Consider the following 19,135-nt stretch of genomic DNA (forward strand, 5'->3'; position numbering starts at 1 on the left):
GGCAATGAAGTAGGACTTTAATACTGAGCATAATTACTGTATAAGTCAGTATTTCAGTGCTGTTCCAGCACTGTGATGATACTGGTTGATGTTTTGACTAATGATGTGATGATACCAAAAATCATAAGTTCTGATGTTGTACCTGCAGTCCTAAATCTATGATTGACTTAGTCAGTTCTGTGCTGCTTCACTATTTATGTCCTTTTTATCTTCTCTGGTGGTAGCTGCTTCTGACCTTTGCTAGTTTAAGTAATAAAACGTCTTGAGGAAAATGCTTTTTTTATGTTTTCAGAAGAGTTGTTTTTTCATTTTTTTCTCCTCTCTCCAGATTACAAGTCGATTGGCAGTTTGTAATATGGATTGGGATAGACTGAAGGCTAAAGATCTGCTGGCGCTGTTTAATTCTTTCACCCCCAAAGGAGGAAGAGTATTTTCTGTTAAGGTAACACCTGATTTGCAACAGGAGTAGTGGCTTTTACTGTTATAAAAAAGTGATGCTGCAAAATAGGAACAAAGAAATACATTTTTGTAGCAGAGCCAAAAGAGATATTAACATGATAAATGAGAAACTGATTCAGTTTTAACTTGCTGTGTTAGACATAAGCATGCTGATTTCCTGTAATGGTCCAGTATGTTGTAGATTTAGATCCCAAGGATGTTAACTTCTCATGTTTAAGAGATTGGTTCTAAGTGTTAGTAGGGAGAGACTGCATTTCTTTGGCCAGTTTAATTTGCAGTGATATTTCAAGGAATAACCCCGTCCTAAATCTGGCTATTTCTAAATGCTTTCCAAACCCTTTTATCATTGCACAACACTTGTTTTTCACTACTTTTGATTTTACAATAAACTGGTTAACTTCTGATCAGCTACATTATACTTTACATTTTTAATGTCTGCCTCTAGGTTTCTAAAAAATGTTGGTCAAATTCTCCTTTCTGAAGAGGGCCAGTAAAATTAACAAAGTTGGGGCTCTTCCTCATCTGTCTCAAAATACTTCTAATCCTTACCAGGAGTTTGTTTAATCTACTCTCTATTCTATAAATTAAAAATCAGAGGGTATTACAATTTATGGATTTGATCCCCTTACTGATGTAAAGAACAAAAGATAATATCTAAAAGCTTGGTGAATTATTTATTCCTAGTTGGTTCAGTTATTAGTTCACTTGATTTTTGTATTTGTAGATTTATCCTTCAGAGTTTGGAAAAGAGAGATTGAAAGAGGAAGAACAAAAAGGACCTGTGGAACTATTTGATCTTCCAGAGAATACCACAGAGAATGATGGGTATTTATTTAGTCTTTGAATGAGAGATGTAGTATGTCTAATTCTCAGTTAAAATCCTGATGTGTTGCTGTTTCCAAGTTTTTATTTGTGGAAGTATTTTGTAGATGTTTTAATTCTTTCGCTTGTTCAAAGGATGTTTTAGAACTGGCCCTGGTTCTTTGTTGATGGATCAGATAAGTGCGTTATGATGAAACATGGGAAAACTTATTTGTTGATAATTGAATTAGATTTTTTTATTATGAGCCTTATTGGGATAATAAAATGAAACAAATATGTGGAGAGCTTAAGATAGTATTTTTCCACTACAGATTGCCATTCGTTTGTTGCTTACTGTCAAAATTTTTATCTGTGTAACCAACAGGGACCTTAAGTTAGGCCAAGAATTCTCAGATTGAGATTTCTTTCAGCAGCCCTCACTTACTAGGCTGAGCTCTTCAGCCCAACTGTTGTCCAGGCTTTTCAGGCATGTCTTTTTTTCATTCCTTTTGTTCCCCTTGAAAGTCTTGTCTGTATGGAATTCTACATGTTTTGCTTTTACATTTTTCCATGATTTCCAGATGTTTGGCAGCCTGACAGGAGTCACTTTTGTAGAATACATCCCACAGGACTGCCTTATATTTGGAAGATCTGGATGCTTCTAAAATAAGTGCAGATCCCCTTAAATAAAGTCTGTAGTGGCTCAGGGCAGTGTGTGGTGAACTCACACGGTGTATTGAAGGCACCTTCACTGAATGCATTAAGATGTGTCCTGAGGTATTGGATGTACTGCTCAGAGGGCTGTTAGAAATTCTGGAATACAACAGAAATACAGCAGGGACCCCAGAGATACCCTCAGTGATACCTGTGTGGGTACCCTTCAAATTCACTGGACAAAGTCTCACTCTGTCATCTCTGTCCTGCATCCTCCCACCAATTCATCCACTTCTCAGTCTCTCTCCTGCTTTTTGTTTTTACTTGCTGCCATCTTCTATGACAGCATCACAACCTGTGCTACCCAAGTTAGATCCCTGACTCCTTCCCTCGCACATAGCACTTTCTTACTCATCACTCCTACACTGCCTCTTTCTAGTGTGAGCATCTGCTATCCTGTCCTTAAAGTCTCCCAGTTTCTTTTACCTTGTTTAACATGTAACCTTACTTAGGTTTGATCATCCTTTTTATCAGCTTTGTTAAGAGCTAGGATAATTGTGAACAACTTGTTAGGAACTGTTAAACACTATTTTCTGTGGCTCCTCTGTGCCCTGCACAGGGACTGTAATGTTATGATGCTTGTGGGAAGCAGAGTCAGGTACAGAAAGTGTGCAGTTAACAAAACCGTGAATTTGTGTTTTACTGGAGTAAAACCAGGTTGGTACTGGAGGAGCTCCATGCTGTTTAATATCTAATCAGCAAAGTGTTTGAATGGTGCATGTTTTTAATGAGTTGAATTAATATATTTGGCAAATGAAAGGTTGTTATACCCAGCTCACTTGATTGTGGTCGTTTCCACTTTTGCAGGCTTTATAGGGAAAAACTCCGGGAGTATCAATTTAAGCGACTGAAATACTACTATGCAGTTGTAGAATGTGATTCTCCTGAAACAGCCAATAACATTTACATGGAGTGTGATGGACTGGAATTTGAAAGTAGCTGTTCTTTCATAGATCTGAGGTAACTCTAGTGGTGATTTAATGATATGTTGGGCTGGGGAGGAGAATTAAAGCTAATTTAAAATAATTTGGAATAAACAAATATATTTGCAGATAAATTAGACATCCAGTGTAGATTTCTTTTCTTCTTCTTTTTGAGCATTTTTTACTGGAATTGGAAAGTTTGGGAGGATCTCTGCATAGAGAGATGATTCTCAGAGAAACCAGGTAAAATATTCTAGTTGCATCTTCAACCTTTTGGTAAAATTAAGTAAAGTGGTAAAATGTAATAAAAAACCCAATAAATTGCTGGGTTTTTTTCTTATTCTTTTTTTTCTGCAAGCATCCAGAAGTGGTTCTTTCTCAGGATTTCTTATCACAGGGCAAGAATATTGCTGCTGTTGTCTTGAAGCTGCAATAGGTTACTATGTCAGCTCCTGTGAATGAGCTTGAAGCGCTCATCTTTCAAAAGTCACATTTGGGAAAAAAATAATTTCAAACTATGGTTTTGCTTTATTGTTAGTATTTCATTTTATTACAAAAAAAGCCTTCTAGTCTGAGCATAAGTTAGTAAATCATAATAAGTTCAGAGAAGCTGGCTTTGTATGCTGGGGCCCCTGTTACCCTTCGAAGTCAGTGAAAGATAAGGTTTTTGCTTTGAACCAATCTGGAGATATCTCTGCCAAATGAATGTGAAATACAGAATGATAATGTTTTACAGGAGACACAGCTGGTTAAAATTCTCCAATGCTTTTCCTAGTCTACTTTGTTATGTTTTGATGTTGAATCAAAGTTCATCTTACTACCTTTTCAGTGATTAAAAAAATGCCCAAGATATTTCTCATGTTGTGTATGAGCTTTTTTTATCTATTTTACTCTATTGTTACACAATTTCTGTCTTTTAAACATTTTTCCCCTACTAATTTTAAACATTTACCAGGCTGTCCTAAAAGATTTTGATTTTTTTTTAATTTCTGTTTCTAGATTTATTCACTTTTCTTCTGAATTTTTCATTAAAAGTGTTCTTTTTAAAAAGATGATTCTTAAAGAAAACAAAACATCCAAAAACTCCACCCCTGGTCTTGCCAATAACAGAACATCTATGTTTAGTTTGCTTCCCCAAGATGGTGGTGTTACACACCAAAAAGCTGTGTAGTAGCTTTGCATAAGCCAGGTGTTTAATCTTAGATGTATGGAGTGCTTGTCCATTTCTTCTTGTTCCTTTTCAGGCTGATGAGCTTTTTATTTTAGCAAATTCTTTTGTGCTGATGTACTATACTCATGAACAGCTTAGGCTATTTATACTATGAAACTTCCCAGTGCATTTGAATAATAATAATAATATGTTTTATTTGCCTCTAAGATTTATTCCAGATAATGTTACATTTGATGATAAGCCAAAAGATGAAGCCTCAGAAGTGAACGGAGCTGTATATAAGCCAAAGTACTTCACATCTGCTGCTATGGGAACATCAAAGGTATCTTTACAATGGTTTTGTAATGTTTTTCTAATTTGTTTAGTTTCATAGTCAACTTATAAATTACATACATAGTGGAGAAAAGATTCCCGATTATCAACATTTCAAATTTAAGACATCAAAGGTATTAAAAGATTTAAGCATGTTAGGGAGCCACAAGTTGCAAACCCATAAATAAGCTCTAGTTCTGGATTTTGAAGGAGATTCAGTTTCTTTGTTACAAAGTAAATGCTACATTTTGACCTCAATATGTCCAAGTTGCACATGGGATTACTTTGTTATTCAAAGCTAAATAGTAAAATTTTCCTAAAATGGGTATTTGTGGGTAGGTCAATAGGAGACTTCTTAGTGGTTGTGCCAGGCTTATGCAGTTGTTACCACTCCTTATAGCTGTTCATTCCTACTTCGTCTTATGTGACAGCCAAAACTTCCATCTGGCTATGAAGAGAATCACGCTGGAGAAAGGATTAATAGGAAAATAAGTAATTTCTGCAGAACCACTTTCCAGTTAGATCTTACTTATCCATGTATGATTCCAGGAGTGGGATGCACCTGGAAGAGAAGTTGATTGCTGCTTCAACACCAGTATCTGTTGCCACAAAGGAAATTGGACTTACAGAGATCTCATGTTGTGTGAACTGATGTTACAGAACCCTTCAGCACATAAAGAATCTTATTCATTCTTTCATGTGGTTAAAAGCCTTGAAATTCATTGTAGAAGAATTTTAAAAATGTTGTAATTTAATTTATTTTAATAAGTTGGTTTTATACCTAATTGTTGTGAAGAATATTAGTAACAGGTTTACATTGCTTCTTAACTGGAAGGTGTCAAATGACTTGCTATAAAAAGGCAGTGTTTAATTTCAGTGTTTCAGTTTCTACAAATGGCATTCTTATTTTTAAGGTAGATATCACATGGGATGAGACAGATCATGAACGAGTAACGTCACTTAGCAGAACTTTTAAAAAAGAGGAACTTCTTGACATGGATTTTCAAGCTTATTTGGCTTCATCTAGTGAAGAGGAAGAAGAGCCTCAAGGTACTTATATTAATAAATGTCCACAAAGTCATTAGGTACAGTATTTTGAACACTAGTGATTTCAACATGTAAAATCGGTTATCTTTTGAAAGTGCTTTGAGTGTTGTTTTTTACAGGGTCAGTATTGTGCTCATTGTATAAAAACTGTGGTCAGGTTCTACTATGAAAATAACCTAGTTTTCCTCCAGAGCTAAACATCTCTGAATTTGCTATATCCTTAGTTTCTACATGTGAGACCTAAAAGTGATGAGGAATTGGTGGTGAGCACGTTGGTATTTTTTGTTTGCCCTTTTCAATTTGGAAATAAGTGGACTGATGACAGATGCTACAAATTTTTTTTGAAAGATTAATAATCTTCATCTATAAAAAGAGCTGGAAGGAGGATTGAGGGAACTATGGGCCTGTCAGCCTAAGCTTGGTGCCTGGAATAATGGTTCGTATTGAGTCCACTCACATGGCAAGTGCAGGACAGCCAGGAGATGAGGCCCAGCCAGCATGGATTCAGGAAAGGCAAATTCTGTTTGAACAACCTGGTCGTATTCTATAAGCAGATGACCTTCCTAGTGGATGAGGGAAAGGCTGTGGACATTATCTGCCTGATGTTTAGTAAAGCCTTTGACACAGTCTCCTAAAGCATGAGCTCCATGAGCTCCAAGCTGGGTGAGAGAGTTGATCTGCTCAAGGGTAGGAAGCCTCTTCAAAGGGACTTAGACAGGCTGAATCAGTGGGTCAAGGTCAGTAAAATGAGGTTTAACAAGGCCAAGTGCCAGGTCCTGCCCTTTGATCACAACAAACCCATACAACACTACAGGCTTGGGAGGAATGGCTGGAAAACTATCAGGGAGAAAAGGACCTGGGCTTGTTGGTAGGCTGCCAGCAGTGCGCCCAAGTGGCCAAGAAGGCCAACAGTATCCTGGCTTGTATTGGGAATAGTGTGGCCAGCAGGAGAAAGGAAGTCATCGTGCCCCTGTACTTGGCACTGGTGATGTTACACCTCAAGTGTTCAGCTCCTCATTAAAAGAAAGGCTTTGAGTTGCTGGAGTGATTCAGAGAAGGGCAACTAAACTGGTGAATTATCTAGAGAACAAGTCCTGTGAGAAGGGGCTGAGAGAATTGGAAATGTTTAGTTTGGAGAAGAGGAGGCTGAGGGGGGACCTTACTGCTCTCTATAAGTACCTGAAAGGAGGTTGTAGGGGGCTGAGTGTTGGCCTCTTCTGTCAAGTGAACAGTGATAGAACTAAAGGAAATGGCCTTAAGTTTCACCAGGGAAGGTTTAGACTAGGTTTGAGGAACTGAGAGAGTAGTTAGGTGTTGGAATGGGATGCCCAGGGAGGCTGTGGAATCACCATCCATGGTAGTATTTAAAAACTCTGCAGATGAGGCTCTTGAGAACATGTTCTAGTGGGTGATACAGATATTGATATATATATATTTTATTGGGGTGGGGTGTTGACAGTTGGATGTGGTGATTGTAGAGGTCTTGCAACTATGACAGTACCGTGATTGTTTGATGAGTCATTGAGTTAGGTATGATAATATGGAACCTATAGAGGTCTTTAAATTTACTGGAAATTTACATTCCTTCTTACATTTTTCCAGTGTTCTTTATACTAGACAAGAAAACATATGTACAAGTTTTTAAATTGTTATCACTAAAGTGATGGTTGGGGTTAATTATTCAAACCTGATTCTGATGATTCTACAGATAAATAATATCACTACCGTGACTCCAAAATTACTACATTCTTTTTGAACACTAAGTACAGTAGCTGGGTTTGGAGTTACAGTTTACTTAAAAGGTTTGTTAGTCAGAGTTTGACTTAAGTATTATCTCCCTAGATTTAAAACAGCTTTCCAGTTTTCATTTCTGTACTGTAAAATCATTTTACCTGGTATAATTAGTGTTTGATTTAGCCGAGTATAATGATTGTAATTTGAGTTATTTCAAGTAGCAAGGTCACAGATGATCTAAATCACGACATATTTACTTCTGATATGATAATTCTCTTAAAGAAAAGTTGCTTTTCATCATACACTTGAATAGTTTATCTGGAGAAATGTAGCTATTTGGTTCATTTAGTGCTGATTGCAGATCTGCCTTTCTGAGTTGAAGTAACACTGATACAAATATTAACAGATAGGAATTAATTAGGAGTTACTCTACTAACTGAGGCTCTGAATAGCTGGTTTCTGAATAGAAGTGTAAAATAATTTATTACCTTTTTTTTTTTTTTTAACACCCCCCTTTCAGGGTACCTTAACATCTCTTTGTTAACTTTGGCAAGACCTACTTTAATCTCTTCATTTCTAAGATAAAATTTTCATTGGAACTGGAGGTGCTTCCTTTTCAGAGGGAAAAGTCCGAGTTTGAAATGTGAAGGGGCTAATCATCAAATGAATTAGGTGCAATGCTCTCTGCAGAAATTTACTTACAGGTTAATTTGCAGATGGGCTCTCTGGTGCTCCTAAGATGTAGGTCTCGCATAGCAAGGAGAAATGTAAGCAGCAAAACATATTTAAGGTAACTTTAGACTGTATTAGCTTAGTAACAACTCTATATGCATCTTTATGCACATAACTTCTTAAGAATATAAAGAGAATTTAATATAACTTTTTAAGGTACATAATTTTCTCTGTATAATGAACCAATATGGGAATTTCTGAATTTCCTTGCTTATTTTCACTATAAAATTCAGTCTGCTCTTAATTAATAATAAATAGAACCTTACCTACAAGGCATGGAAAATGTCCCTAAGCTTTAGTCAAGTCTTTTAAGCAGATGTTAAAGTTGATTTATACTGCATTAAAGCAGGCTGCTGGAATCAGAGATGAGTTTAGAGCATGCAAAAGAACATTACAGGCTTCTCTGGTTATACAGTTGGGAAATCTTCTGGCAGCAAACACAACCTGGCATATCTTGGTAGGGTTAATGTCCATTTGTTCCTTGTCTTACCTAAAAACGCACTTAGAAACTACACCTCTGTGAACTTTATTTTCTCTAGTAGTGCTTAGTAAAGTAAATGGGAGCAGTAGCTGCAGAGGAAAGCATTTCCATCCTAAATGTACAAGACTACCACTATGTTAAAGCATAGCATCTGTAATAGCGTGGTGATGAAAGTGAACATTTGGAAGTGAGCAGCACTTCAGAAGTTTTAAAATTCCATTGCTGCAAAAGAAATTGACCTTAAATATTCTTTATCAAGTAAGAAATTTTAAACCTGGAGATGTCTAGATTCTAATGAAGTTCTGAAAAGTAAGTTGTTAATAGAGGAATTATGTTTCCACGTGTTTAACATGTTCCAGACCTTTTGACCATTCAGTTTCATGATACAAAATAGGATTGCACCCCACAGAATTGTAGCATTATGCACAAATGGGAAAAATCAGTATCAGCTGCTTGAATGGAAATGTAGGAGTGTGGTACAAAGGAAAAGAAAATGTCCTGACATTTTATTCCTTTTAACTTACTAAAATGTTTTATTTATAAACAGGTTTTTGTTGGCGCGTTCTAATCTGTATTTATGGATTTTTTTCACCTGAAAATAAGTGTATCCTGAATGTTAGTTTTCCTATTATACAATGGATTTTTAATGTCAGGTATTTCAATGACCTGGTATGTTGTGGCTCATAGGGCAAAGTAGCTCTTTTACATTGTTTCTGAATTTTCTGTTACTTGGATGCATTTGTTCCAGTTAAGAGGCATTTGTGGTGTGCATCAAATCTATCCCATAATTGCTGTTTTGACCATGAACATCAGTGACTTAGTGTATGGTGTTTTGAATTATGCCTCAAATGAAACATTATGGTTTGTATGCCTGATGTTTGTTCTGTCTTTTTATTTTAGGAAGAACAGTGTGTTTTCTTGCTGTTCTGCTTTGCATAGCCACACAGAATATCTGAATAGACTATATGACAAATATCATAGAATCATAGCAAATGGATCAGGAAGGGACCCACAAGGATTATTGAGTTCAAGTTTTGATGCCTCACAGGACAACCTAAAATTTAAGCAGTATGTTTAAGAGTTGTCTAGACACTTTTAACACTGACAGGTTTGTACTGAGTTCTAGGTAGAGCTCTGTTGGAATCTGAGCAGGTAGAACAGTCTCTTGTAGTCTTGTGCTTCCAATGTACGAGTCTACAAAGACAGTAGATGTTTTGTGCTGCTGTACCAGTGCCAGAGGTGTACAAGTGCAGAGAAAGGAACTGCATTTGTTGGGAAAGGGAGCTGCTGGATGGAGGTTAGCTTTTTTTTAAAATAATGCTGCTAATTTAGTGATTTAATGTTAAACAAAATGAGACCACTTATTAAATGTTTTTACAATTTTGAAATCTATTTTATGCCCTAGCTCAGACTGCATGTACAAATTCAAATGCATCTTCGACATTTTATCACATGACAGTACTGCCCGTTTTGCTGTCTGAAGAATGAGTAATGTTCAGGTGTTTATATTTGCTAGAACTGTTATGAAATGCTAAGAATTGGAAGATGACAGAACATGCAATTATTTAATATGTCCTTGAATCTAACAGGTGTTTGTAAAATTAATTGGATAGGATAAAAATTAATTGAATAGGATGTTATTTGCGCTCCCTTCTCGCCCTTATTTCTGTGTAGCTGCTGGACGCTCAGGCATTACTGCTGCTTCGAAAGTAACAAGGATCTGACTTTTAAGAATATATTTGTTGGGTTAGTTTTGGCATATTACTAAAATATTTCCTAAGGAAACAAGCTAGTAAGAGGAGTGAGCAGTTTATGATTTAGCCAAGCTTGGGTGGAATTTCATGGGACAGAGCAGAAATACCACAACCTGGTTATTTCCTTCCCATGAAGCATCAGAAGCTTGTTAGAACTGTTGTGGGTGTTGGAAACTTTTCCAAAGCATGTTTGCAGGACTTACTGTGTTGGGTTTGTTTTTTAATCAAGAAACAACAGCAAAAAATATTCTCAGAAGGATAGGAACAAGAGTCATCTCAGTTTTCATTCTAAATAGTTCCAACAAGCTTTTGGAGATGTCCAGTAAGTGGTGCAAGTACATTAATCTTGCCTGACATCTGGCTGGCTCAGAGGTGTGGTTCAAGGAATGCCCAGTCATGTCTCATGTGCATTCAGATGCTTAAAGACTGCAGTGGCCACAGTCACCTGGTGTGTTAAGTGAGTTTTAAAACTGCACCCAGTGCACAGCACTCCAGAAGCTAAACAACCCTACCTACTACTATTCATAGAAAACAACAAGAAAAAATATATTTGTATTCTAGACTCTTAAATTTCAGCAGTTTTTGCCTTTTTTCCTTCACCAATTACCCTTTTTTTCTTATTAATTGTATTTCTCTTGCCTTGAAAATGTTAATTTACCAGAACTTTTTGTTTGTGTGTTTTTGTTCAAAAAACTCTTTGAACAAGCTATTGGCAGAAAGCATTACTGCCTTAATATCCATCAGAAAGTGGTTCCCCATGTTTTGCAATGCAGCGTGATACTTGAAGGCTAGTGACAAGGTTATTTGAACTCTGAACAAACTTTGTGAACATAGTTCATTTTCCTTTCTTGCAGCTGTTGTCAAGTGTTCATTTGCTTACAGAATTAAAAGGCTCTTACGGATTTTTTTTGAAGGTGATGTTGAACATTTCACAAAAGAAATGCATATTTTATCTAAATAAGAAAGTACGAAAATGTTCATTGCCACTTTCTCCTCGCAAAATAAGCAAAGCCATTCAGGAAGACAAATTAGTAACCCCTTTTTTATCCAATTTCAAAGGAGTCATTCTTAGCTTAAGGATTTCTTCAGATGAACAGATGCTTTCCCAGGAGGTCCTAGCTACTGATGAGGAGAGTGGAAAGCAACTGCAGTTAACTAAGTAGTAAAGACTTCTTCTACCAGCCAAAAAGCCAGTTTCTTGTGATGAGATGTGGAAGACGACAGCGGTGTCACACTTAAGTTTTACCAGACAAGAGGTCACTTAGTGTTTACGTGCAACTGCAATCTGTCTTTGTACACAGCAGTTATGCTGCCCATGTAACTTGGTCCTGTAGGATACATGGCTTTAGTGCTACTTCAGAGCAAAAGAAAAAAAAAAAGAGCCTGCCCCAAACCTACTTTTGCACAGTTCAGGGAGCTGCAGCATCTGTAAAGCCTCAAAAGCCTGCTCTTTCTGTTTCAAAGCTTATTATTAGTCACATTGTAATTGTGTTTTCCTAAAAAACAAGAAAAAAACCCTCTCTCCATCTTGCTTCGTGTCAAGCTATTGAGTAATCTCTTTTACAGAATATTGTAAGGTTTATTTGTTAAAATGTGGTAATTTATTTCCAAAGTGCTTTCCTGAACTATTTTTTGGGATTTAGGTACTACTCAGCTGCAAGGGGTTTTGAAGCTAATAATTTTGAAATGCAGTAAAGGATACTGTGTCTGATCAGTGATTGCCTTTTTTTTTCTTTTCAGATATTTTTATGTCATCTAAGTGTAACTCTGAAACTGTCTACTCTTTGGGGGAATAATAGATGAAAATATTTTAGGTTGTGTTTTCAAAACAGTGTATTTGGAGTGTTTCTCAAGCATTAAGTCCAACTGATCACTTTTTGAGGCTGTCTGTGATAGCTTTACTCTCTCTTTCTAGGTGATGATGTAGCCCATGAAATGGAAGATGACAAACCCAGGAAAAGTCAGAAAGATGATGAAGAGCAAATTGCCAAGTACAGAGAACTTTTGCGAAGTATCCAAGAAAAAGAGAAGAAACAGGAAGAAAAGGATATAGGAATGGAGATTAAATGGGTACCAGGTAAGCTTTGTATTTTGTGTTTACTTTTTTTTTTAATTGAAATCCAGCTGTATTACAATGAGGGAAATAGAAGAAATAATACAAGTCAACTCAGTTTGTAAGTTGCAAGCGCCTATTTATATCCTATTTTTTGCCAGGTTTTTTTGTGCTCATTTTTCTTTCATCACTTTATAGATGATCTCAAACAGAATGTATGTATTTGTCAGAGTCATAAAACATACCTGCACACTAAAAATGTATGATTTGGAAACATAGCATAAAATTAGAGGAGACTGAATTGAAACTCCTGCTTGCATAATGCTGAAGATTTTGGAGCAACAGAGAAGGAAGAAGTCTGACCTTTCAGTGAGACTGCTCTGTGGGAAAGTAAGCTATCTGGAAGGAACGTTGTGGGATCATAGAATGTTTTGGGTTGTAAAAGACCTTAAATATTTGCTTGCATTGAGGGACATCCAGATTTTCATCTGGAAGCTGAAGAAGGATGACTTCACCATAGAGTATCCCAGCAGAAGTCATGCCGAGATCTGAAAAACTAATGACAATTTTTTTCCCTTCATGATGAAAAGATAATTTGGACTGACTTTTATACTTTGTTTATGAGTGTGTATTTTCCCTGAGATATAATGAGCCGCTTTAACAACTCGTTACATCCAAATAGTGAAACATTTTCACTGTGTCTTCTCCTTGATACTGGCCCATAGCTCATTGTGACTGTCTGTACTCGCCCCCAGCAGTTGTTAGATCTCTTCATTTCCTTTGCTTAAATGATAGAACTACTCTGGAAAAAAAGAATCAGGATCTTTTCTGCTAGGTAGTGAGTCAGATAGGCAATGGAAGCATTTGGTCAGTGCTCAGAGGACTGAATTAAGCACTCCAAAGGCTAGCGTGGTGGCACATTACCTTTTCCAGGACAGGAAAATGCTGTATTGGCTCACTATGTATAGGACTGCAGGCTAAGTAAGGACACAGCCTGATCTTCTATTGTTAATACTGAGAACAGAGACCTACTAGAATTCAGCCTTTTAACTTCCAGTTTGCTAATTCCAGCTAGAAATGCATAGCTGATTATCTGATTTACACTAAAATCATTCTGAATTCACTCAGGTTAACTTCTGTTGAGTATAAATCCTCACTTCTTAAATCTTGTTCTGATCTGTACTGAGTCAGGGAAATTGTTCTAATGAATGGAACAGTTTTATTTCTGTTTCTTTAGAAGATCTGTATTCAGAAGTATACACTGGCATTAAAAATAGTTGTGTTTTCAGTCATGCTTATATAATTCCAGTTTCTGGCATGAATTCTCCAAAACCTCTTTAGAAAAAGCCTGTATCGTGAGTGATAGGCCAAGTGCTTCCTCATATAGCTGTATCATCATGTTTTACTTCATCTGTCCACAGTGTGTCAGTATATGTATGCTTGACCTTGCTTCCCTACTCTCTTTAATACATTGTGTCACTGAGCATTCAAGGCAAATTAATTTTCATATATATAGGTAGCTATTAAAAGATTTAAAAAAAAAATGTTGCCACCTTTCAAACTGAAGGTGAAAACCACAGTCAAAACAAGTTGTTCTAGGAATGTGTTCTGTATTTATATAGGTCAGGCATTGTTTAAGCAGTTAGAAAAACTACTGGTTTTGTGTTGGTTTGGAATTTTTATGAATGAAGTTCTGTAAATTAAAGGCCAGGCAATTTAATATCATGACAAACTTAGGAATCTAGAGAAAAACATTCATTAGAGGAGATGGAAAATTTTTGTAAGAGATTTAAGAGATGCAAGAAATTGTACAAGTGAGAGCAAGAAGTTTTCTTAAGAGGCTCTGCCTCTTAAAACTGGCCTTGCATGTTACAAGTAAATTACATTAACATTTAGGAACTCTAGTTGAGATGGAATCCAGTACCCTAGCACACAGGCTCCCTGCTTCTTTGCAACTGAACTTGACTTTAGAAAATTGGATTTGTTTCATATTAAATCTAGTCCCTTCCTTCCTGCACCTTCTTGTGGGGCTCCTAGGACTTATGCTATACTTTCATCTCTTTAAGCGTAGGGAGGGAAAAATCAAATGGACAACGGATGACATCCTGATATAAAGGATATATATCCTAATATATAGGACTGACCTTCTCTAGAGTCCTTTGAATGTCTGTGCATCATATGTTCAAATAAGGATGAAACGAATGTGTATGTGTGTACAATGAAGTTTACATTGGTAGTTTATACTATCCTATGTCAGTTTAGCATCTATGATTTTGCATTATATACTATAGTTTCCTCGTTTCTTACCCTGAAAAGTTAAATTATCAAAGAGCAGAGGTTCTGTAACTTACAGAAGTGTTCACTTGCCCTTGCTAGTTAGACTGTTCACCTCCATGAGGTCAGTCAATACCATTACTAGCAATTAGTCCCTGCAATATGGGAGAGAAGTACATTGGCTATTATGTTATTTTTTTCTTGAACAAATGTGCTTATTTAAATTCCAAAACAATTTAGTTAAGCTCAGTTGGAGCATTCTGGGAATGCAAAAATACTTTTTGTTATAGTCACTTAAGAGTTCTTAATTTATTCAGAACTAGTTTATGTCTGTTGAAATATTTTTATTTCAAGCTCTGCCTTAATCTGCTTGACTTATTGCAAAATCATTTTCCTTCCCAAATGCTTAATATACAGAGGGATACAACAGTTAAATCTAGGAAGCTTTTCAACTGAAAGGAAGAGATTTGAATTAATTTTAGAATTTGAGTTTTGGCACAAATATTTGCACATGGTTATAGAAAGCATACTTTGTGAATGATTCAGTTATTCTTGAATCATAATAGTTTTAAATAAACCACAGTGCCAACAAAAATAAATTAGATGTAGTTCCAAGTCTCTTTGGTCTGTTTCTTTTAGGCAGAAAGTCAGTGTTATATTTAAGCATACATCTGTTTTCTTAATCATATCTGATTAGAGTAACAATTACTGTGCATCTTTATCCAACTTCCAAAGCTCTCTTTAGAAGGTGAAGAGGGAGAAGACCACAACTGTATTTCTTGATGCTACTCAGCCAGTTTTTCATATAGAATTTTTTTTTTAATTGGACTTGAAAATTCTTCCTTTGGGAAGAATGAGAGGTAAATATTTAGCTAGGCTTAAAGGAAACTTTAAAATTAGATTTCATAAGAAGTAGAATAGCAGCAATCATATCTCTGTAAAGTGCATAGTGACTCCTCACTGTATGTTGCTACTGATGATACAGAGCACAAAAATGCTCATATGGAAGCGTATCTCCCAGTCTGTATCAGTGCTGAGCATGTCCTCTGACTAATGCACTCTTCCCTCCTGCAGTGCAAAGCAGTGTGTGCTCAGCTCTGTGTAGGCTCAGCACTGTAGTTCTTTACACCTGATATCTTCCCTATTGAGTGTGGTGGGTTTTTTTCAGGCAAATATAGTATGTTAGGAAAACTGTCTTGACTTTTTAGGTGTCTTGCCTTCAGGGGTGAACAGATTCTAACACTACCAGAAAATTTCTGTCTGCTGTTCCTTTTAGCTAACCTGCAACAAGGTGTTTCTTTTTCTGTTTTTTTTTTTCTTTTTTTTTTTTTTTTTCTAGTTAGACAGTGCATGCAAGCTCAACTTGATCATTTGGACTTCCTGAGAATAGAGAAGTATCATCCTAGCTTCTTATAGTCCTGATGGTCACTTTCTGCTAAACTTTGAAAAGTTTTAAAAACTGTTTAGAGAAGTGAAAATTCTGGCCTGCTCACCCTGCCTCACTCCCACCAGTGTGAGAAGCAATATACTTAGGTTTGTTATAGTGTTTATCACACTTTAATCCTTTAAGTCAGGTATGATATAGTTGTATGCTAATATAGATGATGTTTCATTTATCTGTGATTGATTTATCCTGAAAAAAATGGATATTGATAAGAATATAGATTAGCCTTTTCAACCCAGAGCAGACAATTCCTTTCTTCTTCCACAATCAAAAGCCTTCTGACCACTTAAATACACTCTTATTCTCGGGAAGTGGTCTGGACAGTAGTTTCTAAGCCATTCTAATCTGTGGAGAAACTCTAATTCCTTTCATGAGACTGCCAGATACCACAAGAAAGGGCTGTATTTTCCTCCAAGTCCTTCTATGCCAGATGGATCAAATAATTCAGTTTTCCAGGCAAATAAATCAGAAATCTGGTAACCTCCTTTGAGATTTTGGGTCTCTCTTTTTCTGGAGATGTGACATAATTTTTTCTTATCCCATATTTACCGATTTCAGAGAGAATCTGCAAAATTGCTACCTGACCAGTAATTTTTTTCCACAGAAGTACTGCAGAGCTGCACAGTAATATTCAAAGTGATAGTAGTTCAGTTTCTGGGAAACTGATGACTCTCCTTTCATTGACTTTGGATATAAAGAGGTGTACAGTTGGAAATAACTAAATATTTTTTCTTGTTGTAGGAGAGGGCTACTTTGCTTTTAGTGAATGTATACAATATCCTTCCTTTATTCTGTCTCAGAATTTGTTTGTTGGTTTAATACCCAATTTTTGTGGCAGTAACTGTTTGCCACTCACTGTTAATTCTGGCTTCTTTCCAAGATAGTCAAAGGACGTTTTATCTTTTTTTTTGTGGTACTTTTTTCTTCCTATAAGGTGTGGTGCAGTATGATTTTAGATTTCGTCCACACTTTGTTTCAGACATGTTGTAACCAGCTCTCCAGCCTTTGAATTATTTTTGGAGTACAGACAAACGCAAGAACAGGAGTTGGTGTTTGCAGTTTTTCAGAAAAATATTCTGTCTGTTTTTATGAGGACAGGTAGAACTGTCCATGAAGGCTGCCCATTTTTTCCATTATGAACTCTGTTGTCACTTCCTCATTACAGAGGAGAGCTGGAAGGAAGGATGAGAAGCAGAGATGGGCCAAATGAGAAATCTGAGATTTAGGAGAAAAACTGGGATCCTAATCTAGGACGTCTGGAAAGGTCTTGAGTATGATTTCCAAGCAATGAAACTGATAGGAGGGGAAGGAGAGTAGGATTTGGTTAGGTGAGGGCTGGAGGGGAATGGTAAGAAGGGGATGCTGAAGACACAATGAGAACAAGTGGAACTGAGGAAGAGACAGCAAGTGTCAGGCTTGGAGGGGGAAGCAGAAGCAGGATTCCTACACTCTCCCAAGATCTGTCAGTCATAAAAGAGGAAGATGATAGGATGTCTGACTTAACTTGTTATGGAAGTTAAAGAAAAAATAAGTATGCAGTGAATGAAGCAGGTAACTGCAGGTAGGAGGAAAATACTTCCGTGCTCAAGCTATTATTTCATACGAGGGAAATGGATTCAGTCTTTCTGCCACTGAATTCTGCACCAGTGTGTAGTGTGTTGCAAGGCCAGTCAGTTGTCTTTATCTCATGAAGTCTTATTTTTGCAAGTGCCTGCCCTGTTAAGAAGGGGCTGAAAGTGTATAAGCTGCATCTGAAGTCAGTAGTTGTCCTCATAACATGCAAGTGCTGTGTGAGGTAAAAACTTATGAAAGTTTTGTGGAATTTTTGAGTTTTGAAAGTGTGTGGAATTTTTCTCCTAGAAATGAAGATTGCTTTTAAATTAAGTGCTTTTTCTAGATTTAAATATTCTAGATGTAAAACTGGGATGATCCAGTTGTTTAATGAATTCTTTCTTTAGGTAACATTCTTGCACCACTGAATACTGTATGTACATGCTAAAGAAAAAACATTTTTAAAATTCTTTTACAAAGGAGAAAACTGATGATTTAAGAAAAATCAGATTAATCTAATTTCTTTAATTTAATATTTTTTGTTCTAGGCCTCAAAGAAACTGCTGAAGAAATGGTCAAAAACCGGTTGGAAGGAAAAGATAAGCTAACTCCATGGCAAAAATTTCTGGAGAAGAAGAAAGAAAAAAGAATTCTTAAAAAAAAGAGAAAGGTAATATTTATATTTGGCACTTCTGGGGGGAGCTGTTTGTTTTCTTAAGTTGCTGTTATTGTTTATGTTGGCTGAAGTAAGTAGAAAATATATGCCTTCCAGTAGTATTTTAATGTTCGTATGAGCAGCAGTCACTTGTTTGGACAGTGGAAGAGTGCCTTATCAAACTTACAGAGCTAAAGGCTGTTCAGGGTACTACTGATCATACATGTATGCTTATGCAAAATTTAAGTTATCTGCTTGCATAGCTTTAAATATGAATAAGTCATAGTAGTTGGATTTTAATTTATATTTTGAATGTATTAGGAAGGGACCTTTTGCTACAGCATGCATATCAGCTCAAAGTCATCATCATCATGATAATTGTAGTTTTGGAAATTTTGGGCTTAAAATAATTCAGATTTATTTCCCAAAGCTGTAAGGGCAAAAAATTAATAGCCACAAAGAACTGTTCAAATTTCAAATTGCAAGAGCAAATTTGGTAAATAGTTCTTTCTATGAATAACAAATTGGTGTTGCTTCATGTTTCTACACACAGTAATTGTGAAGTAACTAACTCCATGTCAGTTATGTGTAGAATTATGCAGCTAAATTAAATGCTTGTGCTAGGAAATGCTACAGAAAAAAGCATCTGGCATACAGAATCTAGCTTCCTTAAAGTTTTAAATTACACTGAAAATAATTCTTGTTGCAGAATAATGTTTTTAAGAGTAGTCTCTGCAACTTAAGTTACACTATGCCATCCATTTAGGCTTAATGGGAATTTGATGAGTAAGTTGAGCCTTACAGAAAATGAGTGCTCTGAATGGAGTAAGCAAGCACTGCTAGGTAGTAGAGCAACATTTGCTAGTTTAATATTCTTGTTCAGCCTTATAAGTCACGTCAAAGGGCAAGGTGTATGACACTACTTTCAGTAATAAAATCTATTCTTTTAAGTCTGTACTCAGTCTTTTTGAATTCCAGAGCATGAACTAAAGCTCATTGCTCAATTTTTTCTCTGCACAGAGATTTTGTG

The 19,135-nt window shown here is 36.2% G+C and overlaps 1 protein-coding gene across 4 annotated transcripts in view; it reads left to right on the forward strand.

The window, feature by feature from the left end:
* ESF1 (ESF1 nucleolar pre-rRNA processing protein homolog) overlaps window positions 1-19,135 on the forward strand; it is a 30,578-nt gene that overhangs the window by 3,389 nt on the left and 8,054 nt on the right. For all 4 annotated transcript variants that reach the window (XM_030447352.1, XM_030447351.1, XM_030447353.1 and 1 more), the window contains exons 4-10: window positions 329-442; window positions 1,184-1,284; window positions 2,782-2,934; window positions 4,276-4,390; window positions 5,295-5,430; window positions 12,044-12,205; window positions 17,999-18,120. In XM_030447352.1, the coding sequence (XP_030303212.1) occupies window positions 329-442; window positions 1,184-1,284; window positions 2,782-2,934; window positions 4,276-4,390; window positions 5,295-5,430; window positions 12,044-12,205; window positions 17,999-18,120 (903 nt within the window). The remainder of the gene's footprint in view (window positions 1-328; window positions 443-1,183; window positions 1,285-2,781; window positions 2,935-4,275; window positions 4,391-5,294; window positions 5,431-12,043; window positions 12,206-17,998; window positions 18,121-19,135) is intronic.

Source organism: Calypte anna, chromosome 3 (assembly GCF_003957555.1).
Source record: "Calypte anna isolate BGI_N300 chromosome 3, bCalAnn1_v1.p, whole genome shotgun sequence".
NCBI lineage: Eukaryota > Metazoa > Chordata > Aves > Apodiformes > Trochilidae > Calypte > Calypte anna.